At 35.1% G+C, this 25,919-nt stretch overlaps 1 protein-coding gene across 2 annotated transcripts; it reads right to left on the bottom strand.

Moving 5' to 3' along the window:
- Positions 1 to 20,377, bottom strand: LOC110927202. 2 transcript variants are annotated; one of them, XR_004876648.1, is made up of 11 exons: positions 20,152 to 20,377; positions 17,949 to 18,011; positions 16,413 to 17,207; positions 16,276 to 16,317; positions 9,618 to 10,602; positions 6,963 to 7,940; positions 4,742 to 5,623; positions 2,472 to 2,621; positions 2,287 to 2,393; positions 1,408 to 1,774; positions 599 to 1,308 (listed from the first exon to the last, which is right to left on the bottom strand). XR_004876648.1 is itself a non-coding variant. In XM_022170832.2 (9 exons), the coding sequence occupies exons 4-9, from the start codon at positions 7,929 to 7,931 to the stop codon at positions 679 to 681; spliced, it is 3,105 nt and encodes a 1,034-aa protein (XP_022026524.1). In that variant the 5' UTR covers positions 7,932 to 7,940; positions 9,618 to 10,602; positions 16,276 to 16,317; positions 16,413 to 16,480; the 3' UTR covers positions 1 to 678. The 2 variants fall into 2 exon arrangements, 1 of the variants encoding a protein (XP_022026524.1); XM_022170832.2 differs by lacking the exons at positions 17,949 to 18,011; positions 20,152 to 20,377 and having other exon boundaries at positions 1 to 1,308; positions 16,413 to 16,480.
- Positions 20,378 to 25,919: the final 5,542 nt, after the last annotated feature.

Below are 25,919 nucleotides of genomic sequence, written 5' to 3'. Positions count from 1 at the left end.
TAATTTTTTTACAAGTTCAATAATGTATCTAAGCATTCAGAACTTAGCAAATCTACATTAGTTTCTTCTCTTACCAACAAATCCAAGTAAAGAAAACTAAATACAGAGAGGAAGCATTAGTTGCCACTGCTGACATCATTAATTCTAAGAGTAAATTGCCATTTTAGTCTCTGAGTTTTTGTCCAAATTGACATTTTAGTCCAAATAGTTTTTTTTTTATCCTCTGGTTCCCTGACCTTTCCTTTTTCTTGCCAATTTGATCACATTGCCTAACTTAGTCTAAAAAACAGGTTATAATCAGGGGTATTTTTGGCATTAAATTATTATGAGTTTTATAAATTATGTTGTAAACTACCCCTGGTTATCACTACACAACGGTTATGCCAAAAATACCTCTGGTTATAACCAGATTTTTAGACTGTGTTAGGCAATATGATCAAAATGGCAAGAAAATGGAAAAGTCAAGGACCCAGAGAAGAAAAAAAATTATTTGGACTAAAATGGCAATTTGGACCAATCCTCAGGGACTAAAATGACAATTTACTCTTAATTCAAAGAAAAATTATATCAGCATTCAGCAAAGTAGAAGAGGGCACAATTACAAGTGAAATGGCCACTGCTATATGTTGTCTGTCTATAGAAATACAATATGGCCAGAATTATCTCCTCTTGATGAACTTACACTGGGCGAAACTCAAGACCACATATAATAAGGCCAGACATCGTTCCTTCATAGGTTACAAATTTCAAATTCATCCACATATTTTGAAGCTTATGATTTGATTTGAATTTCCACACATAAACCTCCATCCATCCATCTTCCCTCTCTTGAGGAACCCGATTAACATCATCTTTATTCCATGGACTTGGGGATCTAAAATAAACAACTTCACTATGTTTATTCCTATGTTGATGTAGATCTCGTACTATCACCGGACAATGCAACCCACACCGCTTTTCTGAGAGCTTGAACACAAGGTGACAACTATATTCTGTATTTTCTAACAACATTTTACTTTTGATCTTGCCCTTGATACGAAATACGTGAGTGGATAAAACCTCAATCACTTTCTTAAATTTGGACTCGGTTGAGGGTTTCAAATTAAAAAACTTCGCATTAAAAGTCTTGCGAAAAGCCTCATTTGCTGAAAGCATGTAATATTGTCTCTTCTTTTTTCTCCATTTGAACAACTTCAGAAGCGGTTTTAAGCCACCAATATGAGAAGGAACATCATTAGTTTGCAATTGTTGCATCGGATCCATGATTACTTGTTGGACTTCCGTTAAGTTGTTTTCTTCAGGTTTCACCTGTGGGGATATATTAAAACCATGTAAAAATAAAACTTACAATAATGTACAACATGATATATAAACAAAAGAACAAATTAAAAGTATTGTAAAACTTGCATTGTCAATGGCTCGAAACTCAATGCCTTCAACATAAATGGCACCGCTTCCACAATAGCATCGTGAAAAGCTCTCTAACAGAAACTCAAAGTCGATAGTATCTGATTCGTTGTGATTGAAGAAACGGTACAATTCAATCTTCATCCACTCATCTTCTCTCCATGTTGCGAAATAAGCATGTAAAGTTTCATTCCCCATTTTGTAAGTTAGGTTCACATACATCGGCTTGGCTCCGGATTTTCTTGCACCGCAAAATTTAAAGACAAGATGAACACCATAATTGACACTAGAAGATAGAGACCGACTTCTTATCTTTATTTGGATATTCAAATTTGAAATATTTGACATCTCTGCTACTTTCTCAAATCTGCACACACATGTTAGCTATAAGATATATATATATATATAGGGGAAGGTTCAAATGAAAACCACTAGTTATTGTGAAAACTCGAAAACTAATTAAAAAAAGCCAAAAAAACATACAAAAAAAATTTTTTTTTTTTTTTTGCAAAAAAAATTTCGCAGGTTTTTATATATAAAAAAAAATTTTCAAAAAAAATTTTTTTTTTTTTGTGTAGTGCACATGTGTAATACTGCACATGTGTTTGTGTACTACACATGTGTATTATTACACATGTGCACTACACAAAAAAATTTTTTTTTTTTTTTGAAATTTTTTTTTATATATAAAAACTAGCGATTGCGATTTTTATAAAAAAAAATTGAAAAAAAAAATTTGTGTGTTTTTTAGGCTTTTTTTTTGTTAGTTTTCGAGTTTTCACAATAAAAGTAGTTTTCATTTGAACCATCCCCTGTATATATATTACATAGAACATACGTGTATGTGCACACAAACACACATGAAGCAAAATAGAGGACCTTGATTCTGGAACGGAACACCACTTATGTGAGGAATGATTTTCGTATGAAAATTGGCTTGCTGATACCATTTCATTTCTTTCTTCATTGCATCCAAGTGAAAACCACTATGAAAACAAAATAATCAAATCAAAGACCGTTTAATATATGTGTAAAATAAATGAGATAGGAGAACAAGAAAATACCACTTTGCCATCCTGTATGAGGATTCCTTTAGAGAAAGCGTCAATAAGATCTTTTCTCTTTACTTTAGAGTACATCTCAGGGGTGTCTGACATCCGGATTATTTCTTTGTAGCGTTCAGGCACTTGGGCCTCCCATTTTTCATAATCTTTCTATATATAAACAAAACATCAAAAAAAAATTACCATCAGTAAAATTATTTTTTTCCATGACAAGTAACAAGAAATAAATTAAAAATATATCCACCAAAATGTGGCTTTCAAGTAAATCATCAACTTATTTATCTTCACAGATGGTCCCAATGGCTAACGAAAATTTTGGATTTAGTCTCTGTCTTTCTAAAAATACACGGATGGTCCCTGTGGTTTGCATTTTATAATACATTTAGTCCTCAACTTTTGCCAAAAGTACATGGATGGTCCTTGTGGTTTGCACTTTGTAACACATTTAGTCCCTAATGTTTTAGTAACTAAATGCGTTACAATGTGAAAACCATAGGGACCATCCATGTACTTTTGGCAAAAGTTAGAGACTAAATGTGTTACAAAGTACAAACCACAAGGACCATTCATATACATTTGGAAAGCGGGGGATTAAATCCAAAATTTTGGTTAACTACAGGGACCATCCGTGTACTTCACTCTTTATTATTCATATTACACCGGAATGGCGGAACATATATTCCATTATACCAAATAACATGTATTCCAATATACCAAATAAATCATAAACTTAAAGTTTTTGAAAAGAGTTAATTACTGTTTTCGTCCCTGAGGTTTCTCAAAAATAACGGTTTCAGTCCATTAGTTTAAAAATTGCGATTTCAGTCCATTAGTTTCATTTTCGTAACCATTTCAGTCCACTAACTTAACTCCATCCATTTATTTTGTTAACTTTGAGTTAACTAACTAATTCAGGGACGGTTTGCGTCAGTTTTAGAAACACAAGGACTTAAGCGTAAACTCTAAAACATTAAAACAAAAAAATAGTAAATTCCAAAAAATCAAAAAAATTCCAAAAAACCAAACAAATTCCAAAAAATAATAAAAATTCTAAAAAATCATAAAATTCTAAAAAATCCAAAAAATCCATTTCGGCGTAAACTGTTTCGAACCCGAACCGTTTCGAGCTGAACCGTCCGTACTGTTTCGACCCGAACCGTTTCGAGCTGAACCGTTTCGACGCGAACCGTTTCGACCCGTACCATTTCAAGCCGAACCGTTTCGACCCGTACCATTTCGAAGCCGAACCGTTTCGAACCGAACCGTTTCGAACCGAACCGTTTCGACCCGTACCGTTTCGAAGCCGAACCGTTTCAAGACGTACCGTTTCGAACCGAACCGTGCCGTTTCGAACCGAACCGTGCCGTATCGAACCGAACCGTTTCGAGCTGAACCGTATCGAACCGTACCGTTTTGACCCGAACCGTTTCGGTTCGATACGGCACGGTACGCGTCGAAACGGTACAACTTGAAACGGTTCGGTTCGATACGGCACGGTTCGGTTCGAAACGGTTCAGCTCGAAACGGTTCGGTTCGAAACGGCAAGGTTCGGTTCGAAACGGTACGGCTTGAAACGGTTCGGCTTCGAAACGGTACGGGTCGAAACGGTTCGGTTCGAGACGGTTCAGCTCGAAACGGTTCGGCTTCGAAACGGTACGGGTCGAAACAGTTCGGCTCGAAACGGTTCGCGTCGAAACGGTTCAGCTCGAAACGGTTCCGGTCGAAACGGTACGGACGGTTCAGCTCGAAACGGTACTGGTCGAAACGGTACGGGTCGAAACAGTTCGCGTCGAAACGGTTAAGCTCGAAACGGTTCGGGTTCGAAACAGTTCGCGCCGAAACGGATTTTTTTGGATTTTTTAGGATTTTTTAGAATTTTTATTATTTTTTAGAATTTTTTGGAATTTGTTTGGTTTTTTTGGAATCTTTTTTATTTTTTGGAATTTACTATTTTGTTGTTTTAATGTTTTAGAGTTTACACTTAAGTCCCTGTGTTTCTAAAACTGACGCAAACCTCCCTGAATTAGTTAGTTAACTCAAAGTTAACAAAATAAATGGATGGAGTTAAGTTAGTGGCCTGAAATGGTTACGAAAATGAAACTAATGGACTGAAATCGCAATTTTTAAACTAATGGACTGAAACCGTTATTTTTGACAAACCTCAGGGACGAAAACAGTAATTAACTCTTTTGAAAATATTCGAATCTTTTACAATTACCGACATTCATCAAAAGATAGCCGTACTTTTTGTCAAAACAATGAGAACTTACTTGGAAATCCAATGCTTTCTTGAGTTGTGTTACCACATCATGTGCCGTTGGCCGTACTTCGCTCTTGTCATGCATGCATTGATAGGCAACCTCTACAAATGTAGACAATGAATCTGAAACAATTTGGTCTTTTATACCGTCAAACACCATCTCATCAAGTTTTCCTTCTTCATAGCACCTTTTAGCCAAAGAGCCTAAAAACTGAGAGTGGTCTTCACCATTTTCTGCATATGCCAATCTTCCGCACAAGATCTCAAATAAAACCACCCCAAAGGAGTATATATCCGATTTTTCAGCAGATGTATCATAAGCCTTGTCGCTGACATGTTCCATGTCCTGCGGTAGTGATTCTAATGAAGACAACTCCAAATTAGAAATTTTTGCCTTCCAATCATCATTTAGTAGAATACAAGAGCTTTTAATCTCCCTGTGTACCACCTTCTTTAGCTTTACACCACCTTGATGAAGAAAGTCCAATCCGCTTGCAACACCGATACATATCACAAGCCGTTTCATCCATGTAAGATTAGCATCTTTTAAATATTTGTCAAGACTTCCATTAGACATATGCTCGTAAACGATGATTTTCTCATCCATTTCGTTACAATATCCTACAAGACCGATGACATTCTCGTGACGACACTTGAAAAGAATATTAACTTCTGTCCGAAATTGATGATCTCCTTGATCAAACTTGCTATCCCACCGCTTGGCAACAATGGTGGTGCTACCACTAGCATAAGCATTGTCTTGTCCCAACGGAAGTTCTCCTTCATACGCCTTCCAAAATCTACCACTTCCAACGCAATTCTTTTCACTAAAGTTTTTTGTGGCGAATTCAATATTTTTACGCGAAATTTGGAGCTTTTTCACAGGGGTTTCCTGTAAACCAAGAGACACTCAACAGCTTCTCGCAGTCTATTTATGCATCTAAGGCAGGCATGTAACTTCAAACAAATAAGAAAGGTATGGCCGTCTTAAGTTATGAGTATGACAAACCCATAAGTCATGACAACCTTTTGGTACAAAATACATATGTGACATCATGTATGTTAATTATGATTTATGACAGGAAAGTAGTTAGAGCAAATCAAATATTATTACCACTCAAACCATATTCAACAATGTCGATGGGTTTCCAAATTTGACACCAATACAACATACTAGAGCAAGAAATAAAACTATACCCACTGATGGTTTAAAAAATTATGAACAATCTCATAGCATTCAGGCCTGTTTCTAGGTTCATGGTTTTGCGTTGACACATCAGCTTCTCTCTATCCTACATATAGAGCCAAAACTTGCTTAATCATAAGGCTGCAGTCTCATATTGTCATCTATCTGCCAATTACTATGTATATACTACAATTTGAGTGTTTTATTACCCTGATTACTTGATTTAATTAGGGGTGCAAACGAGCCGAGCCGAGCCCAAGCTCAGCCAGGCTCGAGCTCGATTAACTTATGAGAGCTCGGGCACGAGCTCGGCTCGTTTATTATCTATTAATTAGTATAATAAATAAAAATAATATAAATAATAGACTTTTTAGGCTTGCGAGCTCGATAAGTAAAGCTCGGGCTCGGGCTCGTTTACTAAATAAGCTTATTTTTAGGTTCGAGGTCGGCTTGTATACAAGTTTAAATAAGCTCGGCTCGACTCGGCTCGTTTACACTAAGGCTCGACGAGCCTAACGAGCTTCACATGTGAGGCTTGAGCTCGGGCTCGATAAACAAACGAGCTTTGTTTTCTCGGGCTCGATAAGGCTCGGCTTGTTTCGAGTTTTTTCTCGAGCCGATCTCGAGTAGCTCGCGAGCCGCTCAACTCGTTTGCACCCCTAGATTTAATCATAAGTTGGATTAGTTTAATTGTATTATTATTATTATTATTATTATTATTATTATTATTATTATTATTATTTTAACTAAAGTGGTGGCGTTTATGGTTGTTATAAAGCCGAACCATCACGCCGGTTAACAAAGGGATAACACACCCTTTCACAAACTATATAAACCCTTGTGATCCTACATTTGTGACTAATGCATCTCTAAGACTTATGTAAGAATTCTCTCTCAACACCAATCCTAAACATTCCTGTGATCATCATGTTTCAAATGGAAGAGCAGGTAAGATAATGGAAATGGCACAGCAAATACTAGTGATCAAGAATATGAAGAGAAGTTAAGAATTTTGTACTTTGAAATTATTGACTATTTGACTTACATGAAAGTTTACTGCTATCTCAAGCTCCTTGATCACGAGTCCCATTGTAGGCCGCTCAGAAGCTTTTCCCAAACACTGATATGCAACTTTTAAAAATGTGTCCACAGAATTTTTATTGGGTGGTCTATTTAAAATGAAAATGTCTTCATCGGTTTCTTCCTTTAGCTTTTGATCCATTATTCTCTCTATGGTTCTGTCGTTGAAACATTGACGTGCAATTGGTGCAAGCCCTTTGTCATTTTCTCGTATGTAATCTAGATCATATGCCAACCTCCCACTAAAGATCTCAAAAAGAACAACTCCGAAAGAGTATACATCAGATTTTCTTTTTACTTTACCTGTGGTTTTGTATTCCGGATCCTCATACACTTTCATGTCTATCTCTTGATTTGTTGGGTGTAACTTGGAAATCTTAAAACACGCAATTTTCGCCTCCGAATTCTCGTCTAACAGAATGTTAGCACTCTTTATGTCAATAGTTATTATCCTTTGTTGGTTGACCATATTGGTGTGAAGGTGATCAAGCCCACGTGCAATCTCAAGGCAAATGTGTAGACGGTGAGTCCATGTAAAATTATCTATGTTAGTATTGTGTTTCAAATAGTAATCAAGGCTTCTCTCAGGAGCATAGTCATAGACAAGGGTCATTTCATCAGCTTCGTCACAAAGACCAAGAACAGAGACTATGTTGAGATGCTTATAAACAGTACTCATTTCAAGCTCTGCGAAGAATTCTTGTTTTCCTTGGATGCTTTTTCTACTAGTGAAGCGATTTATAGCTACCGCAATGCCTTTCTCGGATGGGACACCATTATTCTTCCCATCTGTTGCCAGCAAACTATTGTTTCCAAAATGAGCGAGTTCGGCCTTGTACACCATACTGTTTGTGTCTAGACCAATGCGGTATGATTCAGCAAAGTTCTTGGTAGCCGACTTTATATCATTAAGCCGAAACCTTGAGAGTACCATGGTTTCCCCCTGCAAAATTTTGATTCAAAATAAATGAGAAATTTGTACATGTGGGTAAGGATGATGAAATTAAAAGGAACTGTCCTTATCCTTTGTTCACGACTTTTTAGAATTGCAAGACAAGTTCACACACAAAGATGTGTGAATTGTGAATATAGCATTGAGCCAAAACGATCTTGATCTTGACGTAAAAAGTATAAAAATGTATTTTATTAAGGAAAAATTACAAGTTTTGTCATCTTTATACCACTTTTCAAGCGGTGTCCTTTTTAACGAATGTTGACAGGCGGTGTCCTTTACTAGGTATTTTGTTGCAAGTTTTGTCCTTTACCTAGGTATTTTGTTGCAAGTTTAGTCCTTTACACCCAACAATTAACATGGTTTTTTAACTGGGTTGGGTGTAAAGGACTAAACTTGCAACAAAATACCTAGTAAAGGACACCGCCTGTCAACATTCGTTAAAAAGGACACTGCCTGAAAAGTGGTATAAAGATAAAGGACAAAACTTGTAATTTTTCTTTTTATTAAAGGGCAAAACACACTTATTTTTCTAGACTGATCCATTTGCATATGCCTCCGCATTTTAGGTGGAGATCAATTTACAAAAGTTGTGCATCAGTGGGATAAAAGTATTATATATACATATATATATATATACACATATATGAATTACTAACAGAAACTGATGAGAAATATGGTTAAAAACTAAATTTTGGCAATAAAGTTGATGTTAAAACACAAAATTTAGAACCCCTTAAAAGTATTAAGCCCCTTATAAACCTGTTTAGAAGAGCCCACTAAAAATACACATTATAATCTCTAAATTTTCAAACAGATAAGTATATTTATATGATAAAATAAAGTATGTGCTTCTGTGCTCTGTGCATACGAAATAAAATATGTGCTCTATGTATTCTAAACTAAAGTAAGAGCACGATGTCTATAAAGGGGTTAATAAAATGAAACACACACACACACACACACATATAGGGATGGGTTAAAATGAGAATCACCTTGAGTTGTGAGAACCGTGAGAACTAGGCCATCCAAAAGGTTTTTTTTCTCAAAAGTCATAAAAAATCACTTGTTTCAACAAAAAAAAAATGCTGCATACCCAAATTTACATGAGGCGTAAAAAAAATATTTATCTTCGTACAAATTTTACACCAGCGCGTAAAAAAAAACTTGCATCAGTCAAAACTACCGACTCGACAATTTTTTTTTACTTTTTTTTACAGATGTGTTTATAATATTTCATCAACGTTTGTGCAAAAAAAATTTGGCCCAACTCGCGCGAGAAGAGAAGGTTCTCACAGATCTCACAACTCGTGTTGGTTCTCATTTGAACCGAACCCTATATATATATATATATATATATATATATATATATATATATATATAGGGGAGGGTTCAAGAGAAAACTCGAAAACTCTATTACATATGTGCAATATATCATATGTTGCAGATGTGTAACATATCATATGTTGCACGTCTGCTACATATATTACACATGTGTAACGTATGATACACTACACATATGCCATATATATTGCACATATCAAAGGGTGTAGATTCTTTCCTACACTTCTCACAAAACACACCCTTTTTTACAATTACCATACCCTATATATATATATAGTAAATTTATATATATATATAGTAAATTTTTCTAAAATATTGACTTACTTGCAACTTCAATGCTTTTGTAAGTTCCGTCTTCAATTGTTGGACGCTTGGCTTGAGTTTCTAACAAACATCGATATGCAATTTCTGAAAATGTGTGGAAAGAATCTTGGTTGGGTCCTCTATTTAAAGTGAAAATGTGATCATTATCTTCTTCTGTTATTTTAGGATCTATCAATTCCTTTAACGTTCGCTCATTGTAGTGTCTCCTTGCAATGGGTGCAAGTCCCATTTCATCTTGGCGAAGGTAAAATGAATCATAGGCCAAACTCCCAGATAGGACTTCAAATAAAACAACCCCAAAAGAGTAGATATCTGATTTCCTTTTATACCTGCCTGTAGTCAGATATTCTGGATCCAGATAAACCTTTGTGCCTGCGATATGTTTTGTACTGACAGTGCTAGCAAATCGTTTATTTTGAAATTTGGAGAGCCCAAAGTCAGCAAGCTTTGCATTCATATTTTCATCTAATAAAATGTTATCGCTCTTTATATCTCGATGTATTATCCTTGGTTTTCCCTCCATGTCTGTGTGAAGGTACTTAATTGCATTTGCAGTATTAAGGCAAATTTGTATTCTTTGCACCCAAGTAAGATTAACCGTATTATCATTGTTTTCCAAATAATCACTAAGGCTTCCGTTAGAAGCATACTCAAAAACAAGAATCTTTTCTTGAGCTTCTCTAGAAAAGCCAAGAAGAGAGACTATATTTGGATGCGTACAACTAGTAAGCAATTCAAGTTCTGTTGAAAACCCTTCTCTGCCTTCATCGTCCATTTTACCGATAATACGTTTTATAGCTACCGTTTTGTTTATCTTGGGCAATTCATCATTAAGCTTCCCTACCATTGATGACAAGCTTTGGATGTCTAAAACATCAAGTTTTGCTTTATACACTATACCATACGCACCAGCCCCAACAACCTGTTGTTCGAAATTTTGTGTGGCTTGCCTTATTTCGCTTAGCGGGATCATCAGCAAATCCATCTACAAAATTATGCATAAAGTGAGAATGGGGAGCATTGGAGCGTGTACATCCTTTGTTTAAGTTAACACGAAATATATATGAATGGGAGTGTCAACAGTACAAATGAATTGACGTTTATACTGTGTATGTATAATATATACACGCTCGTACATTAAGGCCAATTGTATTTTACACTTTCTCTCTCTCTCTCTCTCTCTCTCTCTCTCTCTCTCTCTCTCTATATATATATATATATATATATATATATATATATATATATATATATATATATATATATATATATATATATATATATATATATATATCCCAAGAGAAACCATAGTTATTAAAGGCACATAGGCCTCGCCTGGGGCCTAGGCACAAGGCGCAAAAAAACCAGGGCCCGATAAAATAAAAGCGCACAATGAAATATATATATATATATATATATATATATATATATATATATATATATATATATATATATATATATATTATGTAGTAGAAAAATAATAATATTTCTATAAGGAAAATAAACAAAACCCATTATATAACATTTAATATCATCTATTTAGTACCAACAGTTCTAAAATATTGGCGTATTGGTGTAGATAAGTAGTTTTCATTAGGTAACAAAAGAAATTTGGCTCAAATCTTGCCAGAATTTAGAGAATTTGGCTGGAATCTACGCCAAAATCATCACTTGGAGGATTAAAGCGCAATTGCCTCGGCTCGCCTTAAAAATGGGCCTAGTCGCAAGAGGCGATGACTTTTAACAACTATGAGAGAAACACATGGTAATTGAGAGCTGTGAGAACTATTCAGGACCACACAATTTCTCTAAGAAAGAAAAAATTACCGCAAGTCGCACCTTTTTAAAATTATTTTTTACTAATTTATACACGTGTATTGTCAAATTTTAAATTATACATATGTGTATATTATAAAACATATATGTACAATACTTATTTTTTAACGTTAAACACGTATTTACACATGTGTACACTAGAAAAAACATGCCCAGAACCATAATCTTCCTTAATATACATAGATCTACAATCAATTATACACATTTGTACATATATGTACATTATCAAGCATAAATGTACAATACTTATTTTTCAATTTTAAACACGTATATACACACTAGCAAGATGCCCGTGCGATGCGACGGGAACGACACATGGCATTGCGATACTCGTTTTTGATAGTTTTTTTTCATATAATATTTTTGTATTTGAAAAAATAAAGAAATGACATTTTCTAATTTAACATTCTTAATTAAAAAGCCATGTCACTATTTTTTATTCAAGTAAACATTAAAAATTCAAATATAAAATGTTACCTGACACATCATGTGGGGTAACCTGGTAACCTACTAATTGCGCAAAATTGTAACGGCATATGAAAGTTGAATGACTTTAGATAAACAAAATAAGAACGAGTGACTTTTATAGAACATATAGGAAACTTGGTTACTATTCTATAAAGTTACCCCTAGTTTTAGAGAACGAATTACTCTACGAAGGACGTAGTGTGTTGAGGTGGAATTGGATTAGGGTCTATGATGCGAAGAACACTTGGGTTACTGACATAAGTTTGCGTTTCACGTCACGTGGCATTATAAATTCGCGTCTTTGTTTTATGATTTTTCCTGGTTTTAGTTGTCGTTTGCTTACTACTTTGTACGGTTTTACAACCCATACCACCGCAACACGGGGGTTAAACACTGGTTATAAATAAAATTATACAAAACAGTATTCATGGGATTGCAAGCATAAACAGTTGTTTGTTTATGGCTCACTATTTGACTATGTTTTCTGTATGTCATAGATATTTCATTTGTATCTCATAGATATTTCATTTGTTTTATTGACTTTATTAGTTTTCTTTATTTTTATTTCTTCTTATTTTTATTTTTAGAATTTTTTTTTTTTACTTTTTTCTTGTTTTATTTTTAGTATTTAAGTATTTTTTTTAATTTTTTTATTTTAATTTAATTTTTTTTACTTTACTTCTTTTTAATTATTTTTTATATTTATATATATAGAGGTCGGTTATTTACAAAATGTCTTAACGTGCGCTGCGTACGAGATTCGGTATCAACATGCGACATGTGGGGGGATTGGGTTTCATTTGTAAATATGTAAGTTTCCTTGTCTGTTTGTTTGTTTCGTCGGCCCGGTTTGGGCCGTCGGTTTCGTAATGAAGTATACGTTTCAAAAAAAAAAAAACATGCGACATGTGGTTTATAACATGCGACTTTTATTTTTTTACATGCGATTTCACTTTTTTTATGTACATGCGATTTTGAGTTTTTTTGGAACATGTGATTTCCCTTATGTACATACGATTTTCAGGTTTTTTGAAACACGCGGTTTTAATTTTTTGGTAACATAACGTGCGCTTTTGCCATCGCGGTAGCGTACGTTAAGGCATATTGTACGATACACTTTTTCTATATATATATATATATGTATATATGTATAGGGAGAAGATCATGCGAGAACCACCTCTTATTGTGAGAACCGCGAAAACCAATGTGAACACACCAAAAATGCCTAAAAATAGCTAAAAATCACACAAAAATTTTTTTTTTTGATTTTTTTAATATTTTTTAGGTTAAAATCGCTACTTTTAGAAGCAAAAAAATTTATTTTATTTTTTTTTAATTTTTTTTTCTTCGAAAAGTAGCGATTTTAACCTAAAAAAAATTAAAAAAATCAAAAAAAAATTTTAGATTTTTTTTAGATTTTTTTAGGTTTTTTGGGGGTTTAGTTTTTAGCATTTTAGCTTGGGGGGGGGGGGGGGGGGGGGGGGGGTTGTGGGTTAGGATTTTTTAGGTTTTTTTAGCTATTTTAGGTTGTGTTCACATTGGTTCTCAAGGTTCTCACAATAAGGGTGGTTCTCGCATGAGCTCCTCCCTATATGTATATATGTATATATATATATGTGGTAAGGTTCATGCGAGAACCAATGTGAACGCAACCTAAAAAATATTAAAAAATCAAAAAAAAATTTAGGCATTAGGGTTTAGCCTTTAGGGTTTAGTTTTTAGGGTTTATAGTTTAGATTGTACGGTTTATCTTAGGTTTTAGCCTTATTTTTTAGCTTTAGGGTTTAGAGTTTAGGAGTTAGGATTTAGGGTTTAGGGTTAAAAGATCTTAGTTAGGGTTCGACGAGCCGGTTCCAACGCCGCTGGAATGAGTCCAATCGGAGTTCGTTTAAGCCGGTTCCCCGCTGTTCCCCAATTTTTAAGTGTTCCCCAATGAACCTTCCCATATATATATATATATATATATAGGGTAAGGTTCATGCGAGAACCACCTTTATTGTGAGAACCGCGAGAACCAATGTGAACCCAAGCTAAAATAGCTAAAAAAACCTAAAAAACCCTAAAAAAACCTAACCCCCACCCCCCCCCCCCAAAAAAAAAAAAACCTAACCCCCACCCCCCCCCCAAAAAAAAAAACCTAACCCCCCCCCCCAAGCTAAATGCTAAAAACTAAAACCCTCAAAAAACCTAACCCCCCCCCCAAAACCTAAACCCCCCCCCCCCCAAAAAAAAAACCTAACCCCCCCCCCAAGCTAAATGCTAAAAACTAAAACTCTCAAAAAACCTAACCACCCCCCCCCCCCAAAAAAAACCTAAACCCCCCTCCCCCACCCCCCAAAAACCTAACCCCCCCCTCCAAGCTAAAATGCTAAAAACTAAACCCCCCAAAAAACCTAAAAAATCTAAAAAAATCTAAAAAAATCTAAAAAAAATCAAAAAAAAAAATCTAAATTTTTTTTTTATTTTTTTACTATTTTTTATGTTCAAATCGCTACTTTTAGTAGCCAAAAAAATAATTTTTTTTTTTGGGTACTAAAAGTAGCGATTTTTATATAAAAAATAGTAAAAAAATAAAAAAAAAATTTGGGTGTTTTTTAGATTTTTTTAGGTATTACTGTTTGTGTTCACACTGGTTCTCGCGGTTCTCGCAATAAAGGGTGGTTCCTAACGGATCTTTGTCCTATATATATATATATATATATATATATATATATATATATATATATATATATATATATATATATATAGGGAAAGGTTATCATACAAAACACCTTATCGTACATTAACATACGCAAAGGGTGTAACCGTACGATCAGGTAAGTAATCACGCATGGGACAGTTTTTTTTGATAATCACGCATGGGAGGCACAAATCACGCATGGAACCCTAATAAATCACGCATGGGAGCCTTTATTATACAAATCACGCACGTTGTATGTTAATCACGCACGTTGTAATCTTGTCGCGTACGTTAACGTACGTTTAGGCTTTTTGTACATTATACTTAATCTATATATATATATATATATAGGGAGGAGCTCATGCGAGAACCACCCTTATTGTGAGAACCTTGAGAACCAATGTGAACACAACCTAAAATAGCTAAAAAAACCTAACCCCCAACCCCCCCCCCCCAAAAAAAAAAAACCTAAGCCCCCCACCCCCCAAAAAACCTAACCCCCCCCCCCCAAGCTAAAAAAACCTAAAAAAAGCTAAAAAAAACCTAACCCCCACCCCCCCCCCCCCCAAAAAAACTAAACCCCCCCCCAAGCTAAAAAAAACCTAAAAAAAAACCTAACCCCCACCCCCACCCCCAAAAAAATACCTAAACCCCCCTCCCCCACCCCCCAAAAACCTAAACCCCCCCCCCCCCCACCCAAGCTAAAATGCTAAAAACTAAACCCCCAAAAAACCTAAAAATCTAAAAAAAAATCTAAAAAAATCTAAAAAAAATCTAAAAATTTTTTTTTGATTTTTTTAATATTTTTTAGGTTAAAATCGCTACTTTTCGAAGCAAAAAAAAATAAAAAAAAAATTATTTTTTTTTATTCGAAAAGTAGCGATTTTAACCTAAAAAATATTAAAAAAATCAAAAAAAAAATTTGTGTGATTTTTAGCTATTTTTAGGCATTTTTGGTGTGTTCACATTGGTTCTCGCGGTTCTCACAATAAGAGGTGGTTCTCGCATGATCTTCTCCCTATATATATATATATATATATATATATATATATATATATATATATATATATATATATATATATATATATATATATATATATATATTCATTTTTTATTATTAATTTTTTTATCCCATCTTAACCCGAACTCATCTTGACCCAAACTCATCATGGCCCTAGCTCATCCTAACCCTAACCCATCCTAACACATTTTTAATATACCCATTTTGACCTATTTTTTGCCCTGGTTATTGGAATGAGAAAAAAATATATATATATTTGTTCTGACCCAAACTCATCCTTACCTAAACCCATCTTGACCCATGTCCCAAACCCACCCAGCCTACCCACTTTGCCACGCCTGACACTTATTTGGTATGAAAAGAAACACAACATGAGCACATACTTCTTAAATTGTGCAGATATGGAAAGTGTGGAGAAAAAAGATGTGATTTCTTTGGTGTTGAAATATGTGGCTGTCAGTTAAAAGAATAGTGTTCTTATTATGGTGGTTTAGTTTGTTGGGTATAAAAATTTTCTATTTATCCTTTTCCATGTATTTCTTTTTTTAAATAACTTAGTTCAATTATAAAATCTTATTATATTCCAGGAACATCACACAAACTAAAAGAAAATCTAATTTAGTTGTGTTATAGTGAAAAAAAAAAACACTATTTACCTTTAAGCTGTTGGATGGTGTACCTTCATCTACAGAGGACTCCTTCAATACAAATTACCACAATGGAAAATGAATTGTAAGCACAAAAATAATAATGAGAAAAGGGTGAAACAGCAAAAACAAAAGGATGGGCTTACAATATTTGCATGTTTCCATTGAAGTTCCAACACCTCCTCAAGTTCTTTAACAACCTGATCCATAGTAAGATGTTTCACAAGTTGTTGATTCAAGCATTTAAGAGCCAATTCTTTGAACTGTTTCAATGATTCTGTCTCCATCTGTCTCCTTAAATTACGATCAATTAGTTCTTCTGGAATACCATCATCTGTAGTCATTGGTTTCCTCCCACAAAGGATTTCAAACAATAATACACCAAAAGAGTGAATATCATACTTCGGTGTCATAATGTTGGTGCCAAAGTAGTGAGAGTAAAGAAGACGATGCCTCCAACTTTGAGGATATTTTGTGGAAAGTTCAAAACCATAAATCTTAGGTTCCCAATCTTCGTCTAAAAATACTTTAGAGCTATTGATGTCGCAATGTATGATATCACAATGGATGTAACTGAGTGCGCTTGCAACACCAAAACATATTTTAAGTCTTTGGGACCATGTGAGAGTTGGATCACTTAAATGATGGTCAAGAGTTCCGTGAAATGCTTGCTCGTAAATGATGATGTTTTCATTATTCTCGTCATAATGCCCAAAAATGGAAATGATATTTTTATGTTCAAGGCTCTTAAGCATTGAAACCTCCGTCTGCATCTCATCTCCTTGCCTGTACGTGCAATCTAACCTTCGTATGGTAAAATTCATCAAAATCCCATCCCGCAAGAGTTGTCCTTTGTACACCTCTCCTAAGGCACCTTTCGTAATGAGATTTTCAGGAGAAAAGTTGTTGGTTGCGGATAATATCTCTTTATGTCGGTATCTCTAAGTAAACCGGAGAGAAAAACAGAGATAAACTGAATGAGAAGGTATTGTTATTGTTTATTGTTTTGAAACAAAAAAAAAAATACATATTTAAATATTTGTTATGTTTAAAATGCTTTAGAAGTCATATAATAATTTTTAATATACAATAATAAATAAAAACATCTAAAGTTAAATACCTATAGAAAACAAATGCTAATACATGGTAATACATTGATGTATAATGGCATACTAAACCTCTCACTTTTAATGAAAAAATAAATATCTATGAACTAGTGATAGACTATGGCAACGACATATAACTTTTTGGCTAAGGTGCATATTGCAATACATGGTTGCAAATTGGGCTGGTCAGTCTAAAATCCGAATGCTAAAATAATGCTTATGAATAATAAAAAAATATAATATTTATTTAGAAGGTATGTTTAGTCTCAACAACAAAGGAAAGGTACATATCATCTATACTAAATTATAATGCATATAAAGAGCACAAGGTAATTTTACATAATTTTAAGACTTATAATACAACTTTTAAAACATATGGCACAATCCTTTAAGTACCAATTATAACTAGGAGAGTTAGTAGAATGATATACAATATTTGTAATCCAAATGTGTCTTTAAAAAATTGTATAACTTTGACCGAATTGTAACTCGAGAGATATTATAGCCTTTAATGCCTTCGGTTTTCTAGCTTAGGTAGGTTATAAATTGTCTAAATCAAGGTAGCAAGTTTAGTACCTGTATGCCGTCTATAAACTGCAGTGGCGCCTTGTGTGTAGAAAGTGAAACTCTTATTTTCTCCTGCAAAAAAAAATATATCACTTTATATATAATTTTGATTTGATTATCTAGATAAAAATATATCATTTTATATATAATTTTGATTTGATTATCTAGATGCAAGAAATAGCTAATGCAAATTACCTAAGTATTCTCACATAAGTGTGTTCTCAATAATCAGTCACTCAAATGAGTCACCAAAGCTATTTAGAGTAGAGGTATCCTGGGTTTTAATAAAAGCACGCCTGAGGCACGTGGCGCAGGCCTCGGCGCCTTATGTCACCTGAGGCGCACCTTTTCCACAAAGCGCAAGAAAAACGCATATTTTGGGTTTTTTTGGGGTCTGTAGGTTTTTTATGCATCGAAGTGTTGTACTATAGGTTTTTTGGCTTGTACATGTTAGTAACATCATATATAAGGAATGCTAAAACCTATGGGATACATAAAAAACTTTATATAATCTCCTTGCGCCTCAGGTACGAAAATCCCACCGCTTTTGCGCTTCGCGTTTTGCGCCTCGTTTTAGACTTTGTCACTTTTGTGTGCCCCTTGTTTTTTAAAACCAAGGAGGTATCATTGTATGGAAACGGGTTATAAAATTTGAACTCCGAATCCTCGAAACAACTGAAACAATATGAACCACTTGATATTAGGGTTGTTTGAATAGCTCATAGTCATAGCCTGAAGCTCGCTAAAATGTTGGAAATTTATTCTTGATTTTACATGTGAAAATTTGTTTTGGTTCACTTGTATATAGAGTCATTTCTGACCAAAACCACAAGGACTAAAATGACTATTTACTATTGGAGAAAATATGGCTAGGTTTTAGTCACAAAAAAACGGTGTTTTATTGTGTTTTAATCAATTATGTAGTGTTTAAAATGCAGGAATGGGTGTTTGGGCGGTCAATGAAATGAAATGGACCATTATAAGAGAATGAAAACAAAGGTGTTTGGTTGGTCAATGGAATAGTTACACCTAGTACAAGAAATCTCCTTCGCTAGTCACCCGAAATTTATTTCATCCACCCCTGTCTTTTTTTCATTCAATTATATCTTTTTTCATTCAATTATATAGTTCACCCTTCATCACCACCACCATAGTTGTCAAAAGCGCAAAAGGCGCGCGCCTAGGCGCTCGGGCGCTGCGAGGCGCGCCTATAGCGCCTGGTGGTAGCTTAGGCGCAAAAATGGGCTTTTTTGTAAAACGGTGCTCAGGCGCAAAAGGCGTGCGCCTAGGCGCTCGGGTGCAGCGAAGCGAGCCGAAGCTGAATATCCAATTGATGTTGATGGAAGTTCTGATGACTTTGATGATGGTCTTGATGATTGATGATGAACTATAAGTTTAAATGTTTTAGTAACCGCAAACGTTTGTATAAATCCTAGTAGCTTTTGGTATAACTTTTGGTATCACTATGTGTGTATAAGTCCTAAACTTTTGCCACTAACTATTAGCTACATGATCTTAAATGGCATATATAATAGCTTTTTTTATTTTATATGTGGAATCTTATTTATTTTCAAAGCATAACATATTTTTTATACTTTTTTTTCTATGTGCGTTTTTCTTAAAAAAGCCCACGCTTTTTTTGCGCCTAGGCTCCGGGCGAGGCCGATGCGCCTCGCCTACGCTTTGCGTCTTTGACAACATAGACCACCACCACCCACCGCCACCATCCGCCGTCGTCGCCGCTACCCACCACCCGCCTCCTCCGCCGCTACCACTCCTACCAAAAAGACCCCTAGTGTCTTTATGTGATCCGATAAAGTGCATGTGCCAACATCCATGGGCGAAGCTTTTAAGGGGCGAGAGGGGGCCGCCGACCCCGAACTTTTCGCTCAGTAAGTTTTCATATAGAAGTTTTTGGGTATATACATTTTCGACCCCCGGTTTTATAGAAATTTTTAGGTCTGGTGACTTCCGCCCGGTCGGAAATCTCAAGCTTCGCCACTGCCAACATCAAGATCGGTTTGTTTACAAACCAAACCAAACCAGCTCGGATCGGATCGTTTACCTCACGAAAAGGTAAGGCAAGGGTGTTTTAGACATCCTGCGTCTACCATCAACACCAGATTTTACACAGGATTTCCGGCTAAAAGATAATTAGACTAAAAGAAAAATACTATCTTTCAGTGAAAATTGAAAAGGAGCGGCTTATTACCTGGATTTCGCGACGTAGGTCCTGATGATACCGCTTTTGGGGGTAGACGAAACGACTGAAACGCTTCTGGCGTTTTTTTAAGATCGAGACCGCGTCTCGCAACTTCCTCAAATCCTCCTCCGACGAAAGCTTCGCCAGAACTTCAGATTTCATTGTTTAACAGCACCTACAGAAAACCCCAAGTTCCGGAGCTGTGATGGAGACAGTGGGTTGGTGGCGACATGTAAGGGACCAGGGGATAAGCAACTTGTTGTATTATTACCTATTAACAAATTATTCATAATGTATTAATTCATGAGTAATTAGGAGTTTTTTCTCAAAAGGGTGTTGGTGGAAAACTTATTTACCAAAATAGGTGATTTGAAAAATAATTACTAAAATGAGGTTTTTTCTATATTTCTTTATTTTTTAACTAATCTGTTATAATTCTTCTATTTTTATTTAATCAACCTATCACGTTTATATTCTTTTCTTCCATCTAACTCATTATACAGATTTTTTTTAACTAACTTATTAATTATTATATATTTTTTTTCTTTTTTTTATAATGAAACCCATGTTAAAACAAACTGAGTGCTAATACCTCTCATCTACTGTTTTAATTTAATTTTTTTGAGATTAACTTTTCATTTACTATTGTTCGTGTAGTTGATTACCAATTCAAATGAAAACCCATAATATAGTATTTTCTAAAGTTACATAATTTTATTAACATGGGTTGATGTAAACATGAACACATGCCTCGTTTACAAAAAAGAAAACCATGTTTGTGTTTGATTGTTTGTTCGATTAACATTAAATAAATGAACATGAACTTGCCACTTTAGTGATTGTTTACATCTCTAAAATTAGAATGATTTAGCTCACATAAATGTAAAAGGAAATAAAAGAAAAAAATGTTATGAAAAAGAATTATATTTTGGTTGGTTAAAAAGTAAATACAATATAAAAAGTAATTGTTTGGAGAAAATAGATTAAAAACATATTAGGTTAATTGAAAAAAAATATAATAGATTAGTTAATAATAAAGAAATAAGAAATAACACTCATTTTAATAATTTTTTAAAAATCACCCATTTTGGTAAATATTTTTTCCACCCTCACCAATTTGGGAAAAAAAGTCTCTGCAAAACATCTATTTTGGTAATTATTTTTCAAATCACCCATTTTGGTAAATAATTTTCCACCTACACTCCTTTGGGAAAAAACTCGAGTAATTAGGGGTATTGGATTTTAATAATGCCAAGTTTCACTAATTAGCCGGTAATAATCTCAACTTCAAAAATTGCCTACAGCAGTCTCAACTTGTAAGATTTTGGCCACCAATGATCCTAGTCTAACAGGGTTGTTAGTTTTTTGAAGTTTTGAGCGGCGGAGAAGGTCACTAGAGGTTGGAGATGACAAGTGGTGGTCTCCTTTGGTGGTTTCAGGGGTAAAGAAGGTCGTCGGAATAAGTTGCAGGTCACCGGAGTTGCGTAGATGGTGGAAATTTTAAACTTTTGAGAAGCGGAGAAGACTACAGGAGGTCGGAGATGATTGGTGGTAGTCTCGTTTGGTGGTTTTAGGGGTAAAACGGGTCGGCGGAATAAGTTGGAAGTCACCAGCCCAACAAGGTTATAACCCAGTTAGACAAGGATCATAGGTGGCCAAAATCTTACAAGTTGGGACTGTTGTAGGCAATTTTTGCAATTGGGATTATTATCGGCCAATTAGTGAAACTTGGGATTATTAAAATCCAATACCCCTTATTATTATTATTATTAATATTATTATTAATGCAATGAACAGTATTTTTTAATATATTATCTAATTATCTAACTTATAATAAAAGACTCCAAATAATGACACATGTCATTCTCTCCTTCAACTTCATAAATTTAATTTATATTTATTTAAAATATTAATATTAATTAATAACCAATATATAGATATCACTTATTTTCATTCTTATCTTTATCTAAAATTAAAAATAACTTCAATTTTGCAATTTAGACATTATTATACAATGCAATGAACAGTAATTTTTAATATATTATCTAATTATCTAACTTATAATAAAAGACTCCAAATAATGACACATGTCATTCTCTCTTTCAAATTCATAAATTTTATTTATATTTATTTAATAAATTTCTTTTAATATTAATATTAATTAATAACCAATGTATAGATATCACTTATTTTCATTCTTATCTTTATCTAAAATTAATAATAACTTCAATTTTGCAATTTAGACCCTTTTTTTTACTTTTAACCCAAAGTTTTTCATCTTTTCTAATTTAATCCCAACTCTTTTTTAATTTCAATTTTGGTCCACCACACTTTTCATTTTTCCTAAGTTTTTCATTTCGTTCTAAATTTTGTGAGTTAACGCACCGCAACGTCCGTGTGAGGTTCAACATTTTTTCGTGTATTTTTTCCCATTTAACTGGCCCGTCGCGTTACATCTATTTTTCTGCGTTTGAAAAGTTCGTCCAACATGCGGGTCTTGGATGGATTTAGTTATTTTTTTCTATGTTTTACGTTTCGGTTTAATTTCTCAGCAACGAGCGTGCGTGATTCAAAGATTTTACGTCTACTTTTCACTCAGCATTATATTTTCCCATTTTTATTTATTTTGTTTTTACGAGCTTTTCAGGTGTTGGTGGTTGCTGACAATGGTATAGTATTGCTACTACTTCACACAGTTTCATTACAACGTTGCAACGCAAGGGCTTAATACTAGTAATATAATAAAAGATTAGATACAGTTTTTTTATAGTTTTATTATTTTAATATTATACTAATTGTTATTTTCTTTACTTTTTAAGTTTGTTATCAACCGGTACTTGTATCGAAAATACCCACTTTTTAAGTTTGATAAGTTTGTTATCAATCGGTACTTGTTTCGAAAATACCGGTTCATGATCGGTACATGAAGGTAAAAACCAGCACCAAAAACGCCAAAAGTCGGTACCGGATTGAGTTTGATAGTCTTTTAATTCGAGAAATTTGGTACTGCTACCCAGTACCATTTGCTCATCCCTGATCACGGGTACCGTGCGAACAACAACGGTGTCGTACAACTTTTTTTTTAGTTTCAAGGGTAGGGATGAACTCGGTGCCAACTGATACCCCGGTTACGGTATCGATATATGAAGGTAAAAACCGGTAGCGAATCGGTACTAGGAACGCCAAACGTCAGTACCAATTTGGTACTTAGGATCTTTCGGTTCAGAAAATTTGGTACCGCTACCCATTACTATTTGCTCATCTCTGACTACGGGTTTCTACCAAACATCATTACCATACAACTTTTTAGTTGATTTCTTTCCGTTATTTTTTAGTGTTTTTTTCTACATTTTCATTTTATTCTTGTAGATCCCAAAACGTATCCGGATCACAGTGGTTGGTTGTTTTAGCCCATAACACCTATTGATTAGGTGTTTGAGAAATGAAAAGTCAAGAAGAATCAAAGATGAAGGTGAAGCTAATGGATTAATGAATACAACAAGTGTTGTATTGAATCCAAACAATAAGATATAACAATAAACAACCTTGGATATCAGATTTGAGCACAAGATCAACAAGAGAAAGTAACAACACTAATATTCATCAAAGAGCCAAAAGCTTGGCTAGGTTACAATGCTTGGGGTATTTATAGTGAGCTCCTGACTTGCCAGCAAATTTATAAATTTGCTGGAATCTTAACTACACCAAGTCAGGATTCCTAATTCTAGAGAATTACAAAATCAGCCCCTATACATTCAAAATAGCTACTAACTGAGACTAAACTGATCCAGCACAAGTATCAACGATCTCAAAAGTTCTAACAATATCCCCCTAGATCGTTGCATACTTGTCTTCTCATTCTTCAGTTGTGGCGGCTGGATTCTCAGTAGCTTGCTTCTCGGGCTCTGTTGGATTTTCTTCGTTAGTTGTTGTTTCTGGTGGTGCCTCTGTCTCGGTTGGTGCTTTCGGAGTTTCTTGAGTAATAGTAGCTTCACAAGTTGGTTGGTCCTCCTTGGTGGCCTCATATGTGGATGAGGCCGGAGGTGTTGGTGTTGTTTGTGAGGTTGTGGTGGGTTCAGTTGTTGAAACAGAACTTCCTTCCTTCGTTCGCTCGTGCTTCTTTTTCTTCCTTGCTTATTTCTTCTTTTGTTCCTTTTCCTTTCTCTTCTCCATTTTATCGACCACATCAAGCATTTCTCTCTTCAATCTCCAGGCACGTTCTACCGCTCTTTGAAATAACGCTGCCTCTTCCAGGTTTGCATTGCCTGCTCCAACAATAATACGGCTAGCGTTCAGCATAGTCAGGTCTGAGAGCCCAAACATAAATACATCCATCGGATCCAGAATGCGAATATCCACATTTTCATTCGACCTTATCACAACTTCACCGGTCTTGCTGTCGTAAAACCATTTCTTGAAATCCTTGAGAGCGACAGAGATTTCTTCTGGAAGCTTAATTCTAGTGACAACTTTGGCTGGGTTGATCACCCACGTCACTTTTCCTTTTCCGGTAACAGGATCGATAGTGGTTTTTGATACTCTGCGTCTAGGGCGCTGCAGAGTGTGATTCTGGAAACCCTTGTTACATTCTTTGGCGATTATTCGTTCAAAATCCCTCCCGATTCCTCTGTCTTCATGGTTTAGTAAGTCTAGACGCCCAAGTTCTCGTAGATCCCACCTTGGAAGAGAGAAAAGGTCAAAGCCGGTCTGAAAATACTGTACAACTCCACCCCGTCTTTTCACCACGAACATTCCTCGAATATTATCATACATCCAACTGATAATCTTATCGGTAGCTTCAGTCTTTTCCACAGTGATAACTTGATAAAAATCCGGAAGTCGTTCTCTCTCTTTCTTGAACCATTCGGGGTGCTCAGGAGCAAATGTCTTTCCATTTTCTAGTTCATAAAGAACTTCTTCCTAAGACCCCATTCGAGAAATTTTGCTGGCATATCATCTCGATCTACTTCTTCTTCGTCACTTTCATTACCTTCCGATACTTTGTCAACTGACTCTAACCGCCTCTTCTTGGCTTCAGCCTCTTTTTCCTTTCGAGATGTTTCTTCTTCAATAAAAGCATCGAAGTCAAAGATTTCGTCAAACGTGAACATTGGCTCGATTTTCAATTTCTCACACATACTTCGCATCATTCTATACATTTTCTCCAGCCCTGCTTGCTGGAACCTGATGAATTTGGACTGCTTAGCCATGTACGCAGTCATATCTTTGTTTTTCTTCCTCTGGTCTTTAATCTTTTTCCCTGAGGATGTTGGTATCATTCACTTGATTTTTAACAAACAGATTTCTTTAGCTACTGAAGGCCCGGTGTCTTTGATTAACTTGTTGTACAGTTCTTGGAAGGGGCGAACCCTTTGCGGAGGAACCGGAGGCCTTGAAATCCTTGTTGGCTTTACTGGAGACACATTTGAGGGGCCTTGACTTGCTTGGACTTCATCGGGATCAACAAGTATGGCGTCAACAAATTCATTCATTCTTTGAATTTCTTCAGGTATCGTTTCGGGCCTTTCTGTGGGAGATATTTCTTTGCGCTTTAAACTTTTATCCATTTTCTCCTTCTCTTGCAGAGCGTGAATTGCTTTCAAATCTTTGATGTGTTGGCGGTGCTCTTCAGATTCAGCTGCCCTTATGCTTGCACCCATGAAACGTTCAGAGCTTTCCGGTGTCCTTTTCTTTTTGGGCGGTTCACCTTCAGCTGTTTGTTTTTCCTTTCTTTTACCTTTACCGCGTTCTTCTCTTGCAGCTGCTTCGGCCTGAGC

This window comes from Helianthus annuus, chromosome 13 (genome assembly GCF_002127325.2).
Source record: "Helianthus annuus cultivar XRQ/B chromosome 13, HanXRQr2.0-SUNRISE, whole genome shotgun sequence".
Taxonomy (NCBI): Eukaryota; Viridiplantae; Streptophyta; class Magnoliopsida; order Asterales; family Asteraceae; genus Helianthus; species Helianthus annuus.
This window is presented reverse-complemented; position numbering and strand designations above follow the sequence as displayed.

Bases quoted from the DNA above. Each gene is read 5' to 3' on its own strand.
- LOC110927202 (XM_022170832.2), bottom strand. From the start codon at position 7,931: ATGGTACTCTCAAGGTTTCGGCTTAATGATATAAAGTCGGCTACCAAG. The intron at 1,775-2,286 runs GTCCTCTATTTT...ATGTGTGTGCAG, and splicing joins TGTTCCGTTCCAGAATCAAG to ATTTGAGAAAGTAGCAGAGA. The intron at 1,309-1,407 runs GCAAGTTTTACA...ATATCCCCACAG, and splicing joins AGTTTCGAGCCATTGACAAT to GTGAAACCTGAAGAAAACAA.